The sequence below is a fragment of the Callithrix jacchus genome, chromosome 5 (genome assembly GCF_049354715.1).
Source record: "Callithrix jacchus isolate 240 chromosome 5, calJac240_pri, whole genome shotgun sequence".
In the NCBI taxonomy this organism is placed as follows: domain Eukaryota; kingdom Metazoa; phylum Chordata; class Mammalia; order Primates; family Cebidae; genus Callithrix; species Callithrix jacchus.
This window is the reverse complement of record NC_133506.1, coordinates 128,723,987-128,749,360: the sequence shown is the minus strand read 5'-3', so window position 1 is coordinate 128,749,360 and position 25,374 is coordinate 128,723,987. Positions and strand designations below refer to the sequence as shown.

Here is a 25,374-nt window from a genome sequence, read left to right as displayed (position 1 = left end):
AGAAGGCCATCTTCAAGTCTCTTTCTTTTTTTTCCCTGAGACAGAGTCTCACTCTGTCGTCCAGACTGGAGAGCAGTGGGACAATTCCAGCTCACTGCAACCTCCACCTCCTGAATTCAAGCAATTGTCCTGCCTCAACCTCCTGGCTAGGATTACAAGTGTGTGCTACCACGCCTGGCTAATTTTTTTTTGTATTTTTAGTAGAGACGGTGTTTCCCCATGTTGGCCAGGCTGGTCTCGAACTCCTGTCCTTGTGATCCGCCTGCCTTGGCCTCCCGAAATACTAGGGTTACAGGCTTGAGCCCCCACGCCCGGCCTCAAAGTGTCTTTCTTTGCATGCTTGTGTGAGAGTTTGGGTATGTACATGCACACTCACATGGGCACACTCACATGTGCACACTCCCTTTTGCTCACACATCACTGCATTCCTGCGTCTGTCTGAAAACACACCTGCACACACTCCATTTCTCTGCATCATCGCTGCAGCCTGCATGTGTGAGCATTGGTCTGCTCCCAAGGTTGGCTCTGTCCTTTCTGCTACTTCCTCCTGGCGTGCATCACCTTGGCTGCTGCCTGGCACTCTTGGTGTTTCTGCTTTGGAGGGAGCCACGTAAGGAACCCACTGTCCTATCATTCCAGTGCTGTAGTGGTGGAATCTAAACACCCATAGCACCTACCTTTATGATTCCCACACTCTTTCCCTCTCTTCTTTCTTCCTTCCTCATCCTCTGCAACCAGCTGCCAAGTTGAAGCTATACTCTTTTTTATTTTTAGCTTTTAATTAGGCAATTTTTTTTTTAATTTCCATAGGTTTTGGGGAAGAGATGGTGTTTGGTTACTTAAGTTCGTTAGTGGTGATTTGTGAGATTTTGGTGCACCTGTTAACCAGGCAGTATACACAGAACCCGATTTGAAGTCTTTCATCCCTTACCCACTTCCCCACCTTTCTGCCACGTCCCCAAAGTCCATCGTGTCATTCTCATGCCTTTGCGTCCTCATAGCTTAGCTCCCGCTTATGAGTGAGAACATACAATGTTTGGTTTTCCGTTCCTGAGTTATTTCACTTAGAATAAGTGTCTCTAGTCTTATCTAGGTTGCTGTGAATGTCGTTCATCCATTCCCTTTTATGGCTGAGTGGTATTCCCTTGTGTGTGTGAAGATATATATGCATCACAGTTTCTTTACCTACTCATCGATTGATGGGCATTTGGGCTGGTTCTACATTTCTGCAATTGTGAGTTGTGCTGCTATAAACGTGTTTGTAGGGTTTGTTTTTGTTTTTTGGGTTTTTTTTTGTATAATGACTTCTTTTCCTCTGGGTAGATATCCAGTAGTGTGGTTTCTTTTCCTCTGGGTAGATATCCAGTAGTGCGATTGCTGGATCCAGTGGTAGTTCTACTTTTAGTTCTTTAAGGAAATATTTTGAAATGACATTTCAGAGCTGTCAGGGAGGCCTGTTAGGGAGGCAGACTTGTACAACCGCGGAGGCTGCCCTTTGCAACCATCATCAGTGTTACCCCCTCCCTGGATGTGCTCTGAAGGTGCAGATCCCCAGACACCTGATAAAAAGCCAGAGAATGAAAAAGAAGGACCAGAGTAAGCAGGACAACGTACCCTACAGAAAACAGGGAGCCTGGGAGACAGAGGAACATAAAAATTCAAAGTGGTATGTTCAGCTGGAGAGCCAAGAGAACATTTATTATGCTCATAAAGCAAGAACTGACTGTGATAAAAATTGAATAATCAGAGAATAAGAAAGAGTTCTGGAAAATTAATCATATCATATCATTGCCAGAATTCTTTTAGAAAGTTAAATGGATAGACTAATTAGACTATCCCGAATGAAAGACCAAGCTGGTTATCTGGAAGGTTAAGCAGAAGACAATTCTCCAATTCACAGACACAAAGTCCAAGATGTAAGGTATAAGTGCAGGCATGCAGGGAAATTTTTCCTGAGCTGTAAAAAAGCACAACCTCGTAGATTGAAAGGACCCACCTAAGGTTGAATAGTGGGAACAAAGAAAAGACCCCACTCAGACATGTCTTGATAAATCTCAAAACTCTGAAAACAAGCAGCGGCTGATGCCATAATCTTAGCACTTTGGGAGACCAAGGTTGGAGGGTCATTTGATTCCAGAAGTTCAAGACCAGCCTGGGCAACATAGGGAGATGCGGTCTCTACAAAAAATAAAAATAAATTAGCTGGGCATAGTGGCATGAATTTGTGGTCCCAGGCTTGGTTGGGCCTGGGAGGTCAAGGCTGCAGTGAGCCATGTTTGCACCATTGTACTCCAGCCTGGGCCACAGAGTGAGACTTATCTCAAAAAACAACACATCACCACCAAAAAAAAAAAAAACTCCAGAAACAAAGGTGAAAATTTTAAGAACTTCCAAAGAGAAAAATTTTCTTAAATACAAGGAAATGAGAATGGAATTAGCATCAGACTTTTTAGCAGCAGCATTGGATATTGGAAGATAATGGAATAGTACCCTCAGACATTGAGCAGACCAGGCACGGTGGCTCACACCTGTAATCTCAGCACTTTGGGAGGCCAAGGCGGGAGGATCACTTGAGTGCAGGAGTTAGAGACCAACTGAGGCAATAGAGTAAGACCCTGTCTTAAAAAGAAATACAAATAAAAAAGGTACTAAGGCTCTGGCATGGTGTCTCATGCCTGTAATCCTAGGACTTTGGGAGGCTGAGTCAAGCAGATCACTTCAGGTCAGGAGTTCGAGACCAGCCTGGTCAACATAGTGAAACCCCGTCTCTACTATTAGCTGGGGATGGTGGTGCATACCTGTAATCCCAGCTACCCGGGAGGCTGAGGCAGGAGAATTACTGGAACCTGGGAGGCGGAGGCTGCAGTGAGCCGAGATCACGCCACTGCACTCCAGCCTGGGTGACAGAGCAATGCTCGGTCTTAAAAATGAAAGAAAAATAAAAGATATTAAGGAGAGGCAATTTGGGATGTAGTATTTTTAAGTCAAGCTATTAAATCACAGACAAACATCAGAATTTTTCTTCTCTATGTAAGGGTTCAGAAGTTTATCACCCACACATCCTGTAGGAGGCCAAGGAAACTTGTTGACAAAATGAAGAAGGGACACAGAAGGGGATAATATGACGTAAGAAAGAGGTCATCATAGATACTGTGTGAGTCCTCTTCTGCGAGCACCTGAGGAGTCACAGAGGCAGAAAATAGAAGGATTCTTGCCAGGGGCTGCGGGAGGGAGGAGGAGGAATAGTGATTTGGGTTCAGTAGGTACAGAGTTTGAATTACGCAAGATGAAAAGAGCTCTAGAGCTGGGCGTGGTGGCTCATACCTGTAATCCCAGCACTCTGGGAGGCCAAGGCAGGCAGATCACTTGAGGCCAGGAGTTTGAGACCAGCCTGGCCAACATAGCAAAACCCTGTCTCTACCAAAAATACAAAAATTAGCCGGGCATAGAGATGCATGCCTGTAATCCCAGCTACTGGGGTCGCTGAGGCACAAGAATGAACCCAGAAGGTGGAGGTTGCAATGAGCCAAGATCCTGCCATTGCACTCCAGCCTAGGTGACAGAGCAAGACTCTGTCTCAAAAAAAAAAGAGCTCTGGAGATGGTACATTTAAAAATGAGGAAGATACTCAGTTACATGTTATTCATATTTTATCACAATTAGAAATGGTAATAAGAAAGGGAGGAAGGAAGGAAAGAATCTAATTAAAACCTACACAATGGGAGGATGGGGCCCACAATTCTTAGAACCATCTTTTTCAAATGGGAAGAGTTTAAAGCCTTAGGACTATTTTTTCTAACCTTCATATAGCAAGCTGATTATATAGAGAACCATATGTTAGCCCTCCAATACTGTACACTCAATTTTTTTTTTTGAGAAGGAGCCTAACTCTGTTGCCCAGGTTGGAGTACAGTAGTGCAATTCAGGCTCACTGCAACCTCCACCTCCTGTGTTGAAGCAATTCTCATGCCTCAGCCTCCCTAGTAGTTGAGATTAACAGGCATGTGCCACCACACCCGGCTAATTTTTATATTGTTAGTAGAGATGGGGTTTCACCAAGTTGGCCAGGCAGGTCTCAAACTCCAGACCTGAGGTGATCCACCTGCCTCAGCTTCCCAAAGTGCTGGGATTACAGGCATGAGCCACTGTGCCTGGCCATCCATTCACTTTTTATTTGAATTTTATTTTTCTGAACTAGTCTGAGAATGCAGATGACATACATCTACAGGATGGTGTCTACCATTATAACTTCAATAGAATAAAGACAGCAGAAAGCAGAGGTAGGAAGGACGTGTACTGTGCTTCTCAGCATTTAAAGGGAAGACTCATTTAGATGAAGGCTGACAAATAAAAGCATTAGTTATCAACAGACTATCTAAATCGAGACTGTGCAGTTGGGTAGGGTGGCTCACTCCTGTGATCCCAGCACTTTAGGAGGCTGAGGCAAGTGGATCACTTGAGCCCAGGAGTTCAGTATCAGCCTAGGCAGCATAGTGAGACCCCATCTCTCCAAAAAATACAAAAATTAACCAGGCATGGTGGCATGCCCCTGTAGTCTCTGCTACTTGGGAGACTAAGGCAAGAGGATTGCTTAAGCCTGGAAGGTCAAGGCTGTAGTGAACCATAATTGCACCACTGCACTCCAGCTTGGGCGACAGAGTGAGACCCTGTCTCAAAAATTTTTTAAAAATATTAAATCAAGACTGAAAAATTAATAAACAAATGGGTTACTATATTCAAGTTATAATAGTATCCATCAGAGACTTAAAAGACAGAAACCTCAAAAATGTTTTACTTCTCAGGAATAGAATGAGGGGTGGGAAGAGGAGACAGGGAATTATTACCAGACTTTTTTTTTTTGGACAGAGTCTTGCTCTGTTGCCCAGGCTGGAGTGCAGTGGCACAATCTTGGCTCACTGCAACTTCTGCCTCTGGGGTTCAAGCGAGTCTCCTGCCTGAACCTCCCAAGTAGCTGGGACTACAGGTCCCCACTACCACACCTGTCTAATTTTTGTATTTTTAGTAGAGACAGCGTTTTACTGTGTTGGCCAGGCTGGTCTCGAACTCCTGACGTCAGGTGGTCCACCTGTCTCAGCCTCTCAAAGCGCTGGATTACAGGCATGAGCCAGCACGTTCTGGCCACTTTAGACTTTTTGAGCATTTTGATTTTTTTTTTTTTTTTTTTTTTGCCATGTGTAGTTTATTGCTGAGGTTAAGAAGTAATACGTAGTATAATTCAAAATAGCAGTTGGTTTTAGTTTCAGAATGAGAGCCTAATAGGAAGCATTTTCCTGTGCCTAAAGTCTTAAAAACAGTAACACTGAAAAATGGTGTTCCAGTGTATGGAGCGAATAGTAGTTGAGGCAGTGATCATGCTAGTGAGGACGTGGACGAAGGAATCCCAGGGGGCAGCTTCGTAAAGCGGGAGAGGGCACGGCGCAGGTCTGCGAGACGTCTCCCCGTCTCTCATAGGACTGGCAGTGGTACCTATCTCTTAGGGTTGTTGAAAGGGTCAAATCAAATAACGCACATAAAGAGCCCAGAACGGTGCCTACACACTGAATAAATCTTCGCCAGCATGCAGATGGCTCCCTGAATTCATGCCTCTCTTCTCTAATTGTGCATTTGCACCTGCCTGGAGAACATTTTTTTCTTTTTTTTGAGATGGAGTCTTTCTCTGTAGCCCAGGCTGGAATGTAGTGCTGCGACCTTGGCTCACTGCAGCCCCACCTTCTGGGCTCAAGTGATTCTCGTGCCGCAGCTTCCCAAGTACCTGGGATTACAGGTGCCCGCCACCACGCCTGTCTAATTTTTGTATTTTTAATAGAGGCAGGGTTTTACCATGTTGGCCAGGCTGGTCTCGAACTCCAGTCCTCATGTGATCCTCCTGCCTCGCCCTCCCAAAGTGCTGGGATTATAGGCGTGAGCTACTGCACACAGCCTCCAACCTTCTCTTTGAGCTAAGCCATAATGCCAGTTTCTCAGACATCATCTTGGCATGTCCAACAAGGCCATGACCACACAGGGCCCACCCGAGGAGCCGACAGGCTGCCATCTGACACCTGAAACCTGGCAGTTGCTGAATGGGGATGTGCAAGGCAGGGGGTTATTATTTTCCTCCATTAACCTTCTTTGAAATACTGCCGCTTGTAGGAAAAAATGCCCCTCCCTCCCTCCCTCCCTTGGATACGTGCCTTGTGGTGTGCTGCCTCCATGTAGCAAAACATACTAGTGATCTGAGACTTCAGAATTCTTTTCTTTCCTGGTTTTTAGAAATACTTTGGTGGAAATTGCATAGGGAGTGATAAATGAACCTGTATCTTAGGTTATTCAACATCCTGAAGGAACAGGCAGTGTCTAATTTTGTTCAAAAGTCCTCCAAGGGAATTAAAAAAAAAATCCTTTCCTCTCAGTTTTTTTAGGGCTTCAAGAACACAAAAATTACAAAACCATAAATAAGTCCTCCCCACCCCCACCCCACCTCCAAAGGTTATTTCCCAGTCAGGCGTGTGCAAGAGTTCATTTTGCCCACGTGCAGCCTGTGGGTAGGGGGAGGGTCCCACCACAGGTGATGCAGCTGTGGTTCTGAGGCATCTGGCCCTAAGCTGCCTTTCTCTTTGACAAGGCAGTCAGGTCCAACCCAGGACCCAGACTGTACGACCTCTTCATGTGAAATCGGGGTGGGGGGGGCGGGGGGGAATAGCAGGGAACAGTGGCTGTCCACCTCCTGGGGCTGTGAGACCCTCTTGTGGGATGATAATTCCCAGAGTGACTCTCTTGGCTCCCAAGGAGCAGAATGGATCCCACCCACCTGCCACAGAGGTACACCTGATTCCCGGATCCATCTGGCTTGTGCCTTGCCCCAGGAATCCCCAGGCTCTTTGTGGAGAACTCCCAGCATTGATCTTTTCATGAGGCAGGTGAGAAGCTGGGTCAGTGGAGTCTGTATCTGTGAGCACGTATGCTCTCAGCTGCAGGCATTCCCAGCCAGGAGGGATGTGTGGCTGAATTCCTGATACAACTTCCATCTAGTGTTTTATGAATCTGGACCTGAAGTCAGAGAGATGGTTTCAACCATGCTTTCTCCTGGAATTATCCTCCTACCTCAGAGACAGTATTTTCCTAGGATCAGGCAGAGAGATCCCTATGACCAGAGATTAGGCGCCTCCTGCATTCAGTGTGCAGGTGTGGGGCTGGGGACTTCACCCACTGACTGGGGTGGGGTGGCACTTAGCAAGAACTCCATCTTCAGCCCTGGTTTCCCAGGGGAACCAGAGAGCCTGCCCACCTCTGCTGCCTAGGGCCCGCTTATCACAGGTTAGGCTTGTCTTGGGAGAAATAATTCCCTTCTGACCACACCGCTCATTGCCTCATGCTTCCATCGTCCTGTGTCCTCACATTTACAGAGCTCTTAGGCGGTCCCTGCTTTCTGAGCCTCCCAGGGGACTTCTCTGTGAACATAGAAGGTTCCCTACAACATGACCCTGTCCACTTTCATACAGTGAATCTCTCAGATCCAGACTCTTCCCTGCCTGCCATGGCCTTTGAAGTAGAGGAAGCCCAGGGGCGGGGTGATTGGTGAGGCTCTGACTTCGGAGTCGAGGGACTTTGCTGCGGGGTTGCAAGCCTCTCTATACCAGGGCTTTATTGGTGGAACAGAGTCTTTGCCATTGCCAGCAACAGGTGGGAGCCACCCCCCACACACACACACACACTCAAAGGGCACAGGTATTTCATGATAATTCCCTGCTGGGCAAAGCAGGGGGGATCTTGAGTTTTTGTGACTTCCAAGATGGCAGCTCTTCTGATGGCAGGTCCCCCTACCGAGTCAGAACTTACCCGACCTGCCTCTTTGCTTCTGCTCAGTCCCTTGACCTCAAAACTGGCTACTGCCTTGGTTGTGAGCAATTATTCATTAGATAAATAAATAAAAACTAAAACTGCCTGCGCTCAGCTCGGCAGAAAGAGGCTCAGAGAGGAGACCACGGTGTTTTTTTTGATCCCTCTCCCACACCTGCTCTGTCCTTGGGTCTGCAGATAATTCCTTAGATTCAGGGCTAAACCCAGGTGTGGAGACAGTGGTACAAGGTCAAGGGGAGCTGGCTACATGCGTGCATCTGGGCATGAGACGGAGCTTGTTGGTTGGAACGGCTCGGAATCTTCCATGCCAGCGTAGACATTCTCTCCCTTTTACTCTGAGGGAACAGAGAGATCTGATCTTTGTCTGGTTATTGGGAACTAAAGCAGATTGAAATTGACTCTGAGATGTGGGTGTTTAGCAAGATGCGTTCACCCATTGTTTGAAGCTGTGGCGTCTTCGTTCGTACACACGAGGCACTGCCTGTATCTCCGCAGTCTGCTGGAGTCAGGCTCAATTCTAAGGAGGCAGCCATGACTGGAGAACAGCATTTTCTGAGTCTGTCACTGTTTAAGGGGATCCCAATGTGAAACAATCAAATATGCCAAAAAAGCACACTTGTAAAATTAATTAGGAAGTAGTTATGTTAGTTACAAGGGGGATTCACGTTAGAGTATCTTCAATTGTCAAGATCTCTTAATAAACAGTAGGATATGACTTTATTGTTAAGAATTTATTTTATTTTATTTTATTTTGAGATCGTGTTTCCCTCTGTTGCCCAGACTGGAGTACAATGGCATGATCTTGGCTCACTGCAACTTCCGCTTCGTGGGTTCAAGCAATTCTCCTGCCTGAGCCTCCTGAATAGCTGGGATTACAGGTTCCTGCCACCTCGCCCGGCTAATTTTTATATTTTCAGTAGAGATGGGGTTTCCCCATGTTAGCCAGGCTGGTCTTGAATGCCTGATCCACCCACCTCAGCCTCCCAAAGTGCTGAGATTACAGGCGTGAGCCACCGCACCCGGCCTTACTGATAAGAATGTAATTTAAAGTCAGTTCTTCTAGAACACCTCGATTTTTCATCTTTCCCCACATGTATCTTTGTCCAGTGTGAATAGCAGGGTTGGTAATCCACACTAGAAAAGTGCGTCATACTGCTTCCTCAAGAAAATAAGTGGATAAATTTCAATCCTTTAGGCAGCCTGTATCGGACTCCACAGGGGTTCCTCAGCAATAATGCCTGCCTAGTTCTACCAACATTTGGTTTAATAATTGTGTAATATGATCAGAGTTCCTGCCTTCTTGGTTTTGCTTCCTGCTAGACCTTTGCAACCAAAGACAGGCCGGGCAGGGTTCTCAGCACATCGCCAGCCAGCCGGTCTCCCCAGAAGGCTCAGCCTAGGGTTGGGGCTCAGAGTGAGAATGAAGACAGCAGCCCTGCCCGTGGCGTGTCTAAGCCTGTGCGTCGGCTCTCTTGACAGACTGCGGCCAGGAAATCCCTGCTGCAGTGTTATGTGACATTGCTCCCTTCCCTAGTGTCTTGTCCTCTCCCAGCTTAGTGACAGGTCCCAGATGGGCTGGGACAGAGAAGGAATCAAAGCTGAGCTTGTCCTTGGCCAGGTGTGGTGGTTCACACCTGTAATTCTAGCACTTTGGGAGGCCAAGGTGGGCAGATCACCTGAGGTCAGGAGTTTAAGACCAGCCTGGTCAACATGGCAAAACCCCATCTCTACTAAAAATAAAAAAAATTAGCTGGGTGCAGTGGTGTGCACCTGTAGTCCCAGCTACTTGGGAGGTGGAAGTTACAGTGAGCTGAGATCGTGCCACTGCACTCTAGCCTGGGTGACACAGCGAGACTGTTTCTCAAAAAGAAAAATTAAATAAATAAAGCTGAGCTTGTCCAGCACCTCAGAGGCTCCCGATGCAGCTGTAGGTGGTCACACCCAGTCCCCAAGGCCTCCATTGTCCCCTCCAGCAATAGATGTTTCAACATGTTTTGTTTTTAGTTTTGTTTGTTTAATTAGAGACAGAGTCTCGCTCTGTCGCCCAGGCTGAAGTTCAGTGATGCAGTCATAGCTCACTGCAGCCTTGACCTCCTGGGCTCAACTGATTCTCCCTCCTCAGCCTCCTGAGTAGCTGGAACCACAGGTCACAGGTTCATGCCTCCACACCCAGCTAATTTTTCTGTGTGTGGTAGAGATAGGGTCTCACTATGTTGCCCTGACTGTTCTCCTGGCCTCAAGTGGTCCTCCCACCTCATCCTCTTAGCAACTGGGACTACAGGTGCACACCACCACACCCAGCTAATTTTTAAATTTTCTGTAGAAATGGAGTCTTGCTGTGTTGCCCAGGCTGGTCTTGGAATGGACTCAAGAAATCCTCCTGCCTCAGCCTCCCAAACTCCTGGGATTACAGGCATGAGCCACCTTGCCTGGCCCCTCAATAAGGTTATTTTTCTGTGTTTTAATGAGTGCCTGTTGGGACCTAAGAATGTATGTGTGCAGGTTCAGCCTTGCTCCTAGAACTGAGCCTGTATTTACTGGTGAAGTGTTATCTGGCCTGAAGCGACGTTACGAGGCTGCTGCCCTGTTCTTAACCCACCTTCTGTCTCCATCCCAGTCGTTCCTGACTGAGGAGTAGCTCCCCAGCTTCAGAGAACACTCCTTATGCAGAGAAGGATGCCCTTGACCTTTCTTCAGTTTCTTTATCATATGTTTCAAAGCCCTCCTCTCTCAAGCAAATTATTTTCTCTTGCCTAAATCCATCTAGCTGCAATTTAAGTCATTTTTCTCTTACTCTGTCTTTAGGGGAGATGGAAATGAATAAGCCATCCCATAACTTGTTATTTCTCCACCCTTGGGGGGGTTAGTGGTGGTGGTGGAGATGGTGGCTGTATTTAATATGTATTAAGCCTCCACAGGGTCTCATCTGCTTATCTTAATTTTAATAGTTTTTTAAATCGAGGAGGAAAAGTCATAGCATCACACCTTATTTTCGGTGAGGCCTTGGGTTGACATTTCTGGACTTCTTCTGGCTATAACTTCTAGAACTGATACTATGAGTGCTTAAACCAGAGGCCCAGCTGGAGAACAAATGGCGTGGACCAAAGGCTTTAGTGACATGCACATCATGCCCTAAGAGACAAAGAATTAATGGTACAGGCACGGGTTGGAGAATGGTGACTTTACAACAGCATGCAGGGAAAGGGTGAGTTTTTAGTTAGCTGTAAGCCCAGGAGGAATCCCCCATGAGAAAGCTACCCAAGAGGAATGCATTCATGAGCTGCTGTGAGGTCTGGGTCAAGTCCACAACAAGGGAAATGACGGCCCTGTGGTTCCTGCCCTGGGTGTGACCGCCCTGAAACAATTGTATCCTGTCTAGAAGCCCCTCTCATGCTGAGATGATCTGACAGCTGGGTGCACATCCCAGGAAGCATAGGCTGGCAGAAGGAGAAGGCTGTCCCCACAGCAGCTCTGAGTGGCCGTTTCTGCCCAGCAGCAGGCTCTGCTGAACAAGGTGACTGCACCCTGTACAGGTGCCCCTTCCTATCCGCTCACTGCCAACGCCCACAAATGTCAGGTGCTGCGGTCTGAACATGTGTTTCTCAAAAATGTATATAATGAGGCCAGTGGCTCATGGGAGACCGAGGCGGGTAGATCGCTTGAGGTCAGGAGTTCAAGACCAGCTTGGCCAACATGGCAAAACCCCATCTCTAGTAGAAAATTAGCCAGGCCTGGTGGTGCACGCCTGTAATTCCAGCTACTCATGAAGTTGAGGCAGGAGAATCGCTTGAGCCTGGGAGTCAGAGGTTGCAGTGAACCGAGATTGTGCCACTGCACTCCAGCCTGGGTGACAGAGCAAGACTCCGTCTCAAAAAAGAGAAAAAAAAAAAAGACGTGTATGCTAAGATCCTAACTCCCAGTGTGATGGTATCAGGAAATGAGGCTTTGGGGAGGTGATTAGGGCTTGAGGTTGGAGCCCTCGTGAGTGGGATTAATGCCCGTATAAAAGAGGCCTGAGAGAGAGGCCCCCTCATCTTTCCCATAGTATGAGGACACAGCAAGGAGCCTCCATCTGAAAACTGGGAAGCTGGCGCTCACCAGACATCAAATCTGCAGGCAGCTTGATCTTGTACTTCCCAGCCTCCAGAACTGTGCAAGAAGACTGCAAACTCCACCCCCTGCCCCTAAAACTACGAGCTGATACGGCTCCACTGAAAGAGAAAACACTTGTCTTTCATGGTTTGATTTCCTACCACTGACTTAGACTCTAAGAGTATTCTATTAATATAGTAGTTTCACTTTTTTTTTTTCTGTAAGTGTCCCTCATTGGGAGAGAAGAAAAGTAACATTTGGCCATTTCTGAAGACATCTTTGTCACAACTGGGAGAGGTGCTACTGCATCTAGTGGGTAGAGGCCAGGGATGCGGCAAAACACCCTGCAGTGGCCAGGAGAGTCCCCCACAACCAAATGTCAACAGTGAGGAACGCTGCAGGCATGTCAGGCACACTTCACTTAACACAACCAACCTATACGCAAAGCAGTGTTACTCCCCTTTCATTCTTGCAAGAACCTTAAGGAATATACTAAGATTTCAGCCCGGGTCTGTCTCAACCAAAGCCCATGCTCCTCTCACAGAGGAGGTCGTGAAGGGGTAGAGTTCCAAGGGGAATGGGGAGGTGGAGAGAGGCAGGCACAGCCGTCTCCCAGCCCCAGGAGGAGGTTGGAGCGAGCTGCTTCCGCTTTGGTGCTTATGCTCAAGTTTGTCCTCCAGGCTCTGCCTCATCCTGCATTCAGTCGGACTCATGGACCCAGGCTGGACACTTCATTTTCTCTCTGTTTGCACCTGCGCCAATGGCAGTAGCTGTGTAAAGGGGCAAGAGCTTATAGTGTGGGTTGGGGTTCTTGTATTTGCACTCGTGGTAGGAAAGGGGGGCATGAGCACCAGTCGGCATTTGTCCTTTTTTCCTTTTCCACCCAGTGAGTTCTTTCTACCATTTGCTGATGGTCAGGATCAGCCTCATTCTTGCGTTCTTTCTGCAGGCGGAACTAACGTGTCCTGCGTTCTCAGGAGCCTAGCTCTTAGGGATCACCTCTGTTTTTAGACACGGTAACAAACACATCCTCTTTCCCCAGGACCTCTTCTTCTTGTTTCGCTTTCTAAATCCAGGGGGAAAGTGGGCTGATGCCTCCTGAGGCAGCGTGGAGTTGTGGTTCCCTCCCCCGGGGCCGGTGGAGAACTGAGAGGAAGGACATACTTGCAGACCATCACAAAATGCTCATTTGTGAACTTTTGTCTTCTGCTGCTGGCCTGGCCCAAGGTACAGGATGGGCCAGAGTGAAAATGCTCCAAACCTCTTCAGGGTGCAGAGACTCAGACGCCGGTGTTCACCACTGCTGGGGCCACGTCATAGCTGGGGGAAAGCCACAAGCAAACTGGGCAGCAGAGGACACTTGGGGGCAGGAAACAGAATGAGGGACTGTGGTTCATGGCCCAGCTCTACACTCCCAGGCTGGGTCACCTAGGGCAGGCCCTTCCCCGACCCAAAGCTGTGGTGAGCATTCATGTCAGTCAGCAGCCTCAGGCTGTGAGCTAAACAGCTCCAAGGGATTCTGCTAATTAGCATAGGTCCCTGTGCTCTGGCTGCACTATTGTTTGCATTAAAATGACTAATTAGAAGAAAATTTTTAACAAAAGAGTCAACCAGCTATTGTTTATCGTTTTAGAAAGTGCATTTTCTCCAAGGGAGGGATATGCCTGTCTGTTGTTAGGAAATCGTCCTTGGTTTCTTTCCAAGGGTCCCTCGTGAAGATCCGTGCCTTGCACATACACACACCCCCCCCACCCCGTTACTGATGGTTTCGGGTGTGTTAGTGCAAAACAAGGTTGAGAACAGCAGGCTTGTAAATACCAGACTCCTCCAAGGCAGGACACTGGCCGGGTGGCAGCAGGTCACATGTTCTCAAAGTTCGTATTCTTATGACCATGAACACGACAGCCCCTGTAACTCACAGGCTGCAACAAAGGAGGCTGCCTCCGCCCTAATGGAAAGGATATCAGAAACCCTTAGGCATACCCATCACAGCCTGTCCTGAAATTCAGCTCTCACCAATGTCAGGCACCTCACAAAGGATACTCATTCTCACTCTGTCACCCAGGCTGGAGTGCAGTGGTACAATCTTGGCTCACTGCCACCTCTGCCTCCTGGGTTCAAGCGATTCTCCTGCCTCAGCCTCCCTAGTGGCTGGGATTACAGGCACGAGCCACCACACCCAGCTTACTTTTTGTATTTTTAGTAGAGACGAGCTTTCACCATGTTGGCCAGGCTGGTCTTGAGCTCCCAACCTCAAGTGATCTGCCCCCCTCGGCCTTCCAAAGTGCTGGGATTACAGGTGTCAGCTACCGCGCCAGGTTGGATACTCATTCTTCTTGCCTACCTCTTTTTGATGGTGTCAAATCCATCCGGCAAACCTTAAAATATTGAACATGTACCCAGACCCCTCCCTGCTACTTGACTTGTGGCTTTCACCGTATCTACTCCTGAAACAATAGAACGAGAGTGATGAAGGATCAACACCCTGGACCTCGGGCTCAGAACCTGCCTGCATGTCTCACGCCGGCTCCCCATCACCTTCCCTCTCTGATCTGTGGACTGGGCGTAACAGTTCCCACCTATATTTCTGGTATAAGGCTTATAGCCTAGCATCTGGCATAGAAGGGCCACCAGTCCCCATTACCCAAGGCAGAGAATCACAGAGACGATGATCTTGAAGACAAGGCCTAATTTGGAGCCTAGAATTATCTTAGAGGGAAGACTTGATAAGCAGGACTCAGCTGATATACGGCCTTGATTAAGCATCGACATCAGGTGCTGTGAAAACATAGTTGTCCTTGAACAGCACCGGCTTGAACTGGTTTGAATTAGTCATTTTCATGCAAACACTAGTGCTCCACATTAGGCCTCTTGGCTCCAAATGAGGCCTTCCCTTCAAGATCCTAGTCTTTCTGTGATTCTTTGCCTCAGAAATGGGGGACTGGTAGCCTCTTCTATGCCAGACACTGGGCTGTGTAAGCCTTACACCTGAAATGTAGGTGGGGACTGTCACCTCCAGTCGGTAAATCAATGATGGGAGCTGGTGTGAGAGACGCAGGTGGGTTCTGGGTCTGAGGCCCAGGGCGTTGGCTCTCCGTCGCTCCCTGTTCTGCTTCAGGAGTTTCCTCCAAGGCACTATGGAGGTCACAACTCCAGAGTATCAGGGAGCGTTAAAGATGAATTTTTTTCAGTAAATGGATTGGAAAATTTTTTGCAGATGTGTGATAATTTGAAAAAGCTCAAAAACCATGGAGCCTAACAATATAAAAAATGGAAATAAAAAGTTATGTCACGAATGCATAAAATACATGTCGCACTAGTCTCATCTGTCATTGATTACTGCAAAAACACACAAACCTATTACAAAAAGTTAAAATGTATCATCCGGCAAACCTTAAAATATTGAACATGTACCCAGACCCCTCCCTGCTACTTGACTTGTGGCTTTCACCGTATCTACTCCTGAAACAATAGAACGAGAGTGATGAAGGATCAACACCCTGGACCTCGGGCTCAGAACCTGCCTGCATGTCTCACGCCGGCTCCCCATCACCTTCCCTCTCTGATCTGTGGACTGGGCGTAACAGTTCCCACCTATATAAATGATACCCACCAACACGGATTGCACATGGTGCCACTCACAATGAAGAGAAATGTAGGCAAACATAAAGATGCAGTGTTAAGCCTGTAACCTCAGCACTTTGAGAGGCTGAGGCAAGAGGACCGCTTGAGGCCAGGAGTTCAAGATCAGCCTAGACAACATAGTGGGACTGTCTCTATGAAAAAAATTTTTTAAAAAATTAAAACATTTTTAAAATGATGTAATATTAAGTCATAACTACATAGAATAAACTGCAGTCCGCTGTACAACTGTAATAATTTTGTAGCCACCTTGTGTTGCTGTTGCAGTGAGCTCAAGTGTCTGCTTAAAAGGCCTTGTGACACTGAGCGTCGCCTCGTGAGCGGTTCACCTCTCCAGTGAACTGCACATTGCAGTGAAAAGAGAGTGGAAAGTGATCTCTCTCAGTTCTTATATATTTTTTATCATGTTTAGTGCAATACCGTAAACCTTGAAGAACGCCATGGGACCCGTACAAAGTGCCATCATAGGGAAGTGCTCCCAAGAAGAAGAGAAAAGTCAGGACATTAGAAGAAAAAATGAACTTGCTTGATATGTACTGTAGATTGAGGTCTGCACCTGTGTGTGCTGCCATTTCAGACAGATAATTCCTCTTGATAAACAAAACATAAACATGATGGTTTTGGGAAATACAGTACAGCACTGTAAATGTGTTTTATTTACGATTTTATTAATGTTAAGAAATTCTATCTAGCTTGCTTTACTGTGAGAATATAAGAAATGGTACCTAGCTTACTGTATTGTAAGAATACGGCATGTAATATATACCATACACAAAATGTGTGTCAATGGACTTTCTGTTCTTGGTAAGGCTTTCAGTCAGTATTAAACTATTAGTACTGTTTCTGGGGGAGTCAAGTTATATGTGGGTTTTCGATTGTGCAGGGGATTGGTGCTCCTAACCCCTGCATTCTTCAAGGGTCAACTGTAATTATAAAATAATTATTTTAAATGCGTCTCGATTTTAAAGCCTGGTTGCTCTGGTAGTGCTGACGCCAGCCAGCCACCTTCAGCCTCAGAGCACTTAAAGGCAGGGATTTGGAGCCTTCTCTGTGGCCTGCTGGGTGTGCACGTACATACTGAGAGGCCAGGCCTGGAAGCCTTGATGCTGCTGCCTGGTTTGGCTTCTGAATCTGGCAGTGGCCCAAGAGTCACAGTGGCTGCTCTTCGGGGTTTCCTTCACCTCCAATATCCTAGGACTCTGTGTCCAGATATTGGTTCTTATAAGAAAAGTGGAAAGATACCTGGTAGGGAATCAGAATCCCAGATCCTCATCAGGTGCAGTGGCAAACACCTATAATCCCAGCACTTTGGGAGGCTGAGGTGGGCAGATCACTTGAGGTCAGGAGTTTGAGACCAGCCTGGCCAACATAGTGAAACCCCATCTCTACTAAAAATACAAAAAATTAGCTGGGTGTGGTGGTGCACGCCTGTAGTCCAGCTACTTGGGAGGCTGAGGCAGGAGAAACACTTTACCTGGGAGGCGGAGGTTGCAGTGGGCCAATAGCGCACCACTGCACTCCAGCCTGGATGCCAGAGTGAGACTTTGTCTCAAAAAAAAAAAGAATCCCAAATTCCCAACCTGCAGCTTGCAGTAATCACAGCTATCCCATCAGGCCCCCGCAGAGATCAAACACAAAGGCTAAAATGAGGCAAAAAAGAACACCTCATTCCTTAGCAGGATCTTTGGGCTCCGCACCCCATTGTAGTCTCTTGAGCCAGCCTGCATCATAGGTGAGTGCTTTCACCTGAACATGGGATAAGTGGCCGCTGCCCTCTTGTCCCCAGGTGTCTCCTGGAGTCAGTTTCACAATTCCAGCATCCTGGACCCACTTCAACCAGGCAGGACACAAGGAAGAAGATGGACTATACTCAGAGGCAGTGAATCCAAAGACAACAAATTCCTTCTACTCAGCAGATTTTGTATCTTCCCTCTTCATAACAACAGCTCTGGCCAGGTGTGGTAGCTCACGCCTGTAATCCCAGCACTTTGGGAGGCCAAGGCGAGTGGATCACTCGAGGTCAGGAGATCGAGACCAGCCTGAGCAACATGGTGAAACCCTGTCTCTACTAAAAATACAAAAATTAGCCAGGCGTGGTGGCACACGCCTGTAGTCCCAGCTACTCAGGAGGATGAGGCAGAGAATCACTTGAACCCAGGAGGCAGAGGTTGTGTGAGCTGAGATTGTGCCATTGCACTCCAGCCTGGGCAACAGAGCTCCATCTCAAAAAAAAAAAAAAGTTCTAATTTGGCCCCCAAAGCCTTTGGCCTTGCTCCTGAACAGTGGTGGTAATTCAGTAGTTCTTTGAGTTTGGATCGAGGGGAATCATTGCCCTCTTCACAGGTGTCAGAAGCATCCTGACACTGTGCTTCCACCCTTCGGTTCATGGCCACTGGGTCAAGTCCATTTCCTTCTATGACCCTCATGGCTCCATCAGATACACGCAGACCAGCATCATCCTCCCACATCTGATCCCTAGGCAAGTGGGTGGTGAACTTGGCAAGCCCGTGAACCACAGGAAAGGACACGAGAACGCATCTTGTCTATCCCACGCTGCAAGCCCAACTCCAGGCACCCCATCAGTGTAGACCACATCTGTCTTCACCATTTAAGGGTAGTTCCTTTGAGAGTTGGGATGTTCTTCAAAGAGCAGTCATCCTGAAATGCATGCTGGTGGCAGTGATCGTGCTACCCATGTTGCTTTCCTCCTGACAAGACCCCAGTTGATTCGGATGGCAGCTCCCTTGATTTCAGGGAGCGTGAGCAGGGTAACACTCTTTCCCAGCCCCGGAGAGGGATCAGGACTGGCTGCAATTGATCCTGGAGTCTTAGTATTCTGGGCCTGAGGCTGCGATTGGTCCAGGGGCGAGTGTTTGCTCCTGTTCTGGCCAAAGAGGTATGAGGGATGCCAGGAAAGGTGTTCTTCCAGAGTGACAAGTCACAGACTAGATAAAGGTTCTACCTTTCTGCTTTCTTCTTGCCTAGGCTGTAGTTGAGATGCCTGGAGGTAGCCCAGTCACTTTGCACCTATGAGGACCTAATGGTGAGGATGAGGAAGAAAAGAAAAGAAGCCTGTGTCTGCAGTGACATCTTGGGCTGCCGTATCACCCTTGGACTTTCTGTTACATGCACTAAGAAAGCAAGCCCTGGTTCTTTCGGCCAGGGATTATGAAAAGTCCACAGAGTAAATATTTTAGGTTTCAGGCCATTCGGTTTCTGTCCCAGCTACTCGGCTGTGCTAATATACTATGAAAAACAACCATAAACAGTTCATCAGCCAATGAGCATGGCTGTGTGCCAATACAACCTCATTTACAGACACTCAAATTTCAATTTTATATAATTTTCTTTTCTTTTTTTTTTGGAGAGAGTCTCACTTTGTCACCCAGGCTGGAGTGCAGTGGCGCACTCTTGGCTCACTGCAACCTCCGCCTCCTATGTTAAAGTAATTCTCCTGCCTCAGCCTCTCAAATAGCTGGGATTACAGGCACGCGTCACCACACCCTGCTAACGTTTGTATTTTTAGTAGAGATGGGGTTTCACCATCAGGCTGGTCTCGAACTCCTGACCTCAGGTGATCCACCTGCCTCAGCCTCCCAAAGTGCTGGCATTACAGGCATGAGCCACTGTGCCTGGCCAAATTTTATATAATTTTCATGTGTCACGAAATAGATTTTTTTAATTACTTAAAAAATATAAAAATTATTCCTAGGTTGTGGGCCATAGAGAAGCAGGGAGCAGCTATTTAGCTCCCAGGCCTTAGTTTCCCTGTGTTCAAGCTGCTGTTAGGATGATTTTCTGTGACTGGCTGCCTCATGCAGTCCTACGTGACACGTTGACAGTGACGGTGATGTTCTTTGTTGGGAAATATGCCTAACCCTTCTCACTTTTCTTACATCTCTTTCAGAGGGTCTTGCTGTTGGAGTTGGATTCGGGGCTATAGAAAAGACGGCATCTGCTACCTTCGAGAGTGCCAGGTAAGCCAGAATCCCGTGCCCTAGAGCATCGTTCTGCACCCAGGGGTGCTCTGGGTGTGCGTGTCCCCGGGTGGGCTCCCTTGGCATTACTATTCTGCACGCAGCCCCACAGGGCCAAGATGGTTGGAGGTGGCAGGGAGTCAGGTGAAGGCCATACCTGAGAGAGGAGTCTTTCAAATAAACTATCAAGTGGGTGATAATCATTTTGAAAACAAAACATGGATATAATCGCGTGCTTTACTCTAAGCACTTCAAAGTTGTGAAGACTAATGACTAAAAAGAAAAATTAAGGCAGCCACTGACACTTTTCAGGCCTTCTCATTTTTTTTTATACTTTAAGTTCTGGGGTACATGTGCAGAAAATGCAGGTTGGTTACATGGGTATACATGTGCCGTGGTGGTTTGCTGCATCCATCCCCCCATCGTTTACATTAGGTATTTCTTCTAATGTTATCCCTCCCCAATCCTCCTACCCCCTGCTATCTCTCCCCTAGCCCCTCCCCCACACACCAGCAGGCCCCGGTGTGTGATGTTCCCCTTCCTGTGTCTATGTGTTCTCATTGTTCAACACCCACTTAAGAGTGACAACATGCCATGTTTGGTTTTCTGTTCTTGTGTTAGTTTGCTGAGAATGATGGTTTCCAGTTTCATCCATGTCCCTGCAAAGGACATGAACTCATCCTTTTTTATGGCTGCATAGTATTCCATGGTATATGTATGCGCCACATTTTCTTTTTTCAGTCTAACATTGATGAGGATTTGAGTTGGTTCCAAGTCTTTGCTAGAAACAGTGCTGCAATAAACATATGTGTTCATGTGTCTTTATAAAAGAGTGATTTATAATCCTCTGGGTATATACCTAGTAATGGGATCGCTGGGTCAAATGGTATTTCTAGTTCTAGATCCCTGAGGAATCGCCACACTGTCTTTCACAATGCTTTTACACTGTTGGTGGGAGTGTAAATTAGGAAATAGGAATGCTTTTACACTGTTCTATTACATTTGTCTATGTCTCTGTTTTGGTACCAGTACCATGCTGTTTTGATTACTGTAGCCTTGTAGTACAGTTTGAAGTCAGGAAGCATGATGCCTCCAGCTTTGTTTTTGTTTTGCTTAGGATTATCTTGGCTATGGGGGCTCTTTTTTGGTTCCATGCGAAGTTTAAGGTGTTTTTTTCCAATTCTGTGAAGAAAGTCAGTGGTAGCTTGATGGGGATAGCATTGAATCTATAAATTACTTTGGGCCGTATAGCCATTTTCAGGATATTGATTCTTCCTAACCATGAGCATGGAATATTTTTCCATCTGTTTGTGTCCTCTCTTATTTCCTTGAGCGAGGTCCTTCACATTTCTTGTTGTATTCCTAGGTATTTTACTCTCTTTGTAGCAATCATGAATGGGAGTTTGCTCATGATTTGGCTCTCTGTCTGTTTTTGGTGTATAGGAATGCTTGTGATTTCTGCATATTGATTTTGTATACTGAAACTTGGATCAAATTGTTTATCAGTTTCAGGAGATTTTGGCTGAGACGGGGGTCTTCTAGATATACAGTCATGTCGTCTGCAGATAGAGACATTTTGACTTCCTCTTTTCCTAATTGAATACGCTTTATTTCTTTCTCTTGCCTGACTGTTCTGGCCAGAACTTCCAATACTATGTTGAATAGAAGTGGTGAGAGGGTGCACCCTTGTCTTGTGCTGGTTTTCAAAGGGAATGCTTCCAGTTTTTGCCCATTCAGTATGATATTGGCTGTGGGTTTGTCATAAATAGCTCTTGTTATTTTGAGATAAGTTCCATCAATACCTAATTTACTGAGAGTTTTTAGCATAAAGGGCTGTTGAATTTTGTCGAAGGTTTCAGGCCTTTCTTTTTTCAAGCCCTCCCTCTGTCTTTCTTGATGCTGGGCTCTCCTGGTTTCCCTCTCTTTCCACCTGCTCCTGGAAAGGCCCGTTGGTGCTGGCCTCTCATCCTACGGCCTGTTCGTGAGTAGTGATGTTCCCGGGACCTGAATCTGAAGCATCCTTCCTTCTCACTGAATGTACCATCCCTGGGCAACCTTCGTTCTCGTGACTTTATTTTCCATCTGTTTGCTGGTGATACCCAAGTTGATCTCCAGCTGAGACCTTTGTCCTAAACGTGTTCCTATTTGTCTCCATCCGCTGTCGTGTGGAACCTGCCCCTTCTCCAAGGTTCCCTGTCCCTGCCGTACCCCGCTGACCAAGCCAACCTTGCTGTCACTCCATGCCTCATTTTCCCTCACCTTCCACACACAAGCACTGGGCCTTGTAAATTCTTTGCTTTTCTGCCTGCCTGGAAGTAAACAGGGCATAAGTAAGGCCACAGCCTTGGGATCCCACAATGTCCTCTAGACATCGTGCAGGTGGGGTCTCTGTGGTCTACCCTGGCCCACAAGCCATAAATGTCACCGCCTGCAGGGTGGAGCCTCCTATCCAAAGGCAGCAAACTCAGGTGCCTTCAGGGCACTAAAAGATTATTAAAATGGGTGGAGGGAGATCGATCCAAGATGGCCGACCACTAACAGCTCAGGATTGTAGCTCCCAGTGAAAGCTCAGAGAACGAGACGACGCCACATCATTAGACGAATTTTCATCACTCACCGATCAGCCGATTCCCAGTGGAGGAGCCCCACGGGTCGCCAGCGCGACTCTTGTGGCCGCGGCAGCGGTTTTGCCGGCGTCTCGGCGCAGCAGCTCTTCATGCAGAGCCAACGGGACTGCTTCCCCTACTGACCAGAGTTTGGAGCTCCAGGAAGTCAGAGCCGCTTGTTGCGGACTCAAGAGGGAAGCCAGACCAGAGATTCCCGGGCAGAAGAGCACCATCAGTCTTATTGCTGCTATTTAGGCTGCCACAGTGGGTTGCTCGGATCCCAGCACTGGGAATCAATAAGTCGGACGTCGACTCAGAAAACTAATTAGAAAGGCGGTTCATCTACAATGAAGGGAAAAAAACAGCCTAAAAAGGCTGAGTATACTCAAAATCAGAACCCATCAGCAACGGAACAAGCCCTGATGGAAAAGGACTCATCAGCAACGGAACAAGCCCTGATGGAAAAGGACTCATCAGCAACCGAACAAGCCCTGATGGAAGAGGACTCATCAGTAATGGAACAAGCCCTGATGGAAAAGGACTGTGTTCCATTATCTGAAGTAGGCTTTAAAAGGTGGATGATAAGAAACTTCTGGGAGTTAAAGGAACTTGTTCTAACCCAATGTAAAGAAACTAAGAACTTGGAAAAAAGGTTAGATGAAATGTTGAAAAGAATAGACAATATAGAGAGGAATACAAATGAACTTATGGAGTTGAAAAATACAACACGAGAACTTAGTGAAATATGTACAAGCTTAAACAGCCGAATGGATCAAGCAGAAGAAAGGGTATCAGAGGTAGAAGACCAACTTAATGAAACAAAACGACAAGACAAGAATAGAGAAAAAAGGATAAAAAGGAATGAGCAAAGTCTCCAAGCAATATGGGACTATGTGAAAAGACCTAATATACGCTTGATTGGTGTACCTGAATGTGACGGAGAGGATGAAGTCAAGCTGGAAAATACTCTCCAGGACATTATCCAGGAAAATTTTCCTAATTTAGCAAAGCAGGACACTATTCAACCCCAGGCAATACAGAGAACACCACAAAGATATTCCTCAAGAAGACCAACCCCAAGGCACATAATCATTAGATTCACCAAGATCGAAACGAAGGAGAAAATATTAAGGGCAGCCAGAGAGAAAGATCAAGTCACCCATAAAGGTAAGCCTATTAGGCTTACAGCAGATCTCTCAACGGAAACCCTACAAGCTAGAAGAGAGTGGGGGCCAATATTCAATATACTTAATCAACAGAACTTTCAGCCCAGAATTTCATATCCTGCCAATTTAAGCTTTATATTTGAAGGAAAAATATAATCTTTTAGGAACAAGCAAGTACTCAGAGATTTTATTACCACCAGGCCTGCTTTACAAGAACTTCTAAAAGAAGCATTATACACAGAAAGGAACAACCAGTATGACCCTTTCTAAAAATACACCAAAAAGTAAAGAGCATTAACATAAAGAAGAATTTTTATCAACGAAAGGACAAAATAGCCAGTTAATAACAAATAGCAGCAACCCTAAATTTAAATCGACCAAATCTCCCAATCAAAAGATACAGACAAAATCTAACGGTATATCCAAAGATATACATAGACTCAAAATAAAGGGTTGGAAAAAAAAAACCAAAAACGTACCAACCAAATGGAGAGCAAAAATAAATAAATAAGAAGCAGGAGTTGCAATTTTCACATTTGACAAAATAGATTTCAAAGCTACAAGGATACAAGGGTAAAAGGAATAATGTAATAATAAGAGATCTTAACACCCAGATACATAAGACCCATAATGAGATTTAGATTCAACGAGACAACAAATTGATAACGATGCCCGGGACTGGAACTAAGATCCAGAACAAATAAACTCAATAGAGCTCTCCATTTTAAACACACAAAATATACATTATCCACAAAATCTAACGATATATCTGAAGATATATAAAGACTCAAAACAAGGGGATGGAAAAAATTCACCAACCAAATGGAGAGCAAAAATAAATAAATAAAAAGCAGGAGTTGCAATTCTCACACTTAATAAAATAGATTTCAAAGCTACAAGGATGCAAGGGTAAAAGGATTAATGTAACAATAAGAGATCTTAACACCCAGCTACATAAGACACATAATGAGATTTAGATTCAACGAGACAACAAATTGATAACGATATCCAGGACTTGAACTCAGAGCCAGAACAAATAAACACAATAGAGGTCTCCATTTTAAACACATAAAATATGCATTAACCACTTTAAACACTCAAAATATTGATCGGCCATTATTGAAACCCATTTTAGGAATGAAGTAATATTCCTTTTTCCCTCTTTTTCTTTTTTTCCCCTTCTTTTTCTCTTTTTCTCTCTAAAAAAAAAAAAAAAAAGGAGTGCAGGTCTGGGTCTGTCACAAGCCCGCTGTCCTGAAGCTGGGCTTCTAGATGGGTTTTGCTTTTCTTCTTCCATCCCACCTCCTCAAAAAATAAAAAAAAATAAAAAATAAAATAAAATGGGTGGAGACAGTCAGGTGAAGACAGTTGGGAACCAGGAGAACTGAGGTGAACTTAAAGCAGCTTGTGCACTGCCTAAAGGAACTTGAATTCACAATTACTTTAAAAGATAATTCAGTGCAGTGGCTCAGGGGCGACTGGTTTATCACTCCCGTAGCTCATCCACTGTCTTCAGACTGACACAATCCCAGAATATGCTCCCCAACTCCCCCAAGGAAATAGCACTCCCTCCTGCAGCCGTTGATCGTGACTGTCAGAAACTACTTTCTCATCTAACCCCGTTTCCATCCTTCCCTGGTTACCAAGCCTGCATGGGGCCTGTTTAAGCGCCCTGAGGACTGTGTTCAGGCCACCTCCTTGCCTCTGTTTCCCCAGCTGAAGCGGAGCCCCTGCGTGTTGAGTGTGGTCACTGAATTCTAAGGCTGCGTGTGAAGACGCATGCCTACCCCATGAAGCCCCTGTGCATGGGCTGAAATGTTCTAGGACAAAACTTTTGTTGTTCTCAACTTGATATTCCTCCCTCTCAGACTCCCAAGTCATTCATTAAAATGATGCCTATGGTGAAAACCACATGAGACAGTAGAGAAGGAAGCCAGAGCCTTTGGAATGTAAGAAATGTCACCCAAAACAAGGGCTAATTATGAGTCATCACACCCTGCAGACTGCTCTTCTCAGCGCAGGGCCTGCGGT

General features: G+C 46.4%; 1 protein-coding gene across 18 annotated transcripts in view; it reads left to right on the top strand.

Annotated features, from left to right (window-relative positions):
- The window catches only part of SLC39A11 (solute carrier family 39 member 11), a 441,622-nt gene that overhangs the window by 332,049 nt on the left and 84,199 nt on the right, over nt 1-25,374 (top strand). For all 18 annotated transcript variants that reach the window (XM_078374526.1, XM_035301656.3, XM_054256431.2 and 15 more), the window contains one exon: nt 19,502-19,571. In XM_078374526.1, coding sequence (XP_078230652.1) covers nt 19,502-19,571 — 70 coding nt within the window. The remainder of the gene's footprint in view (nt 1-19,501; nt 19,572-25,374) is intronic.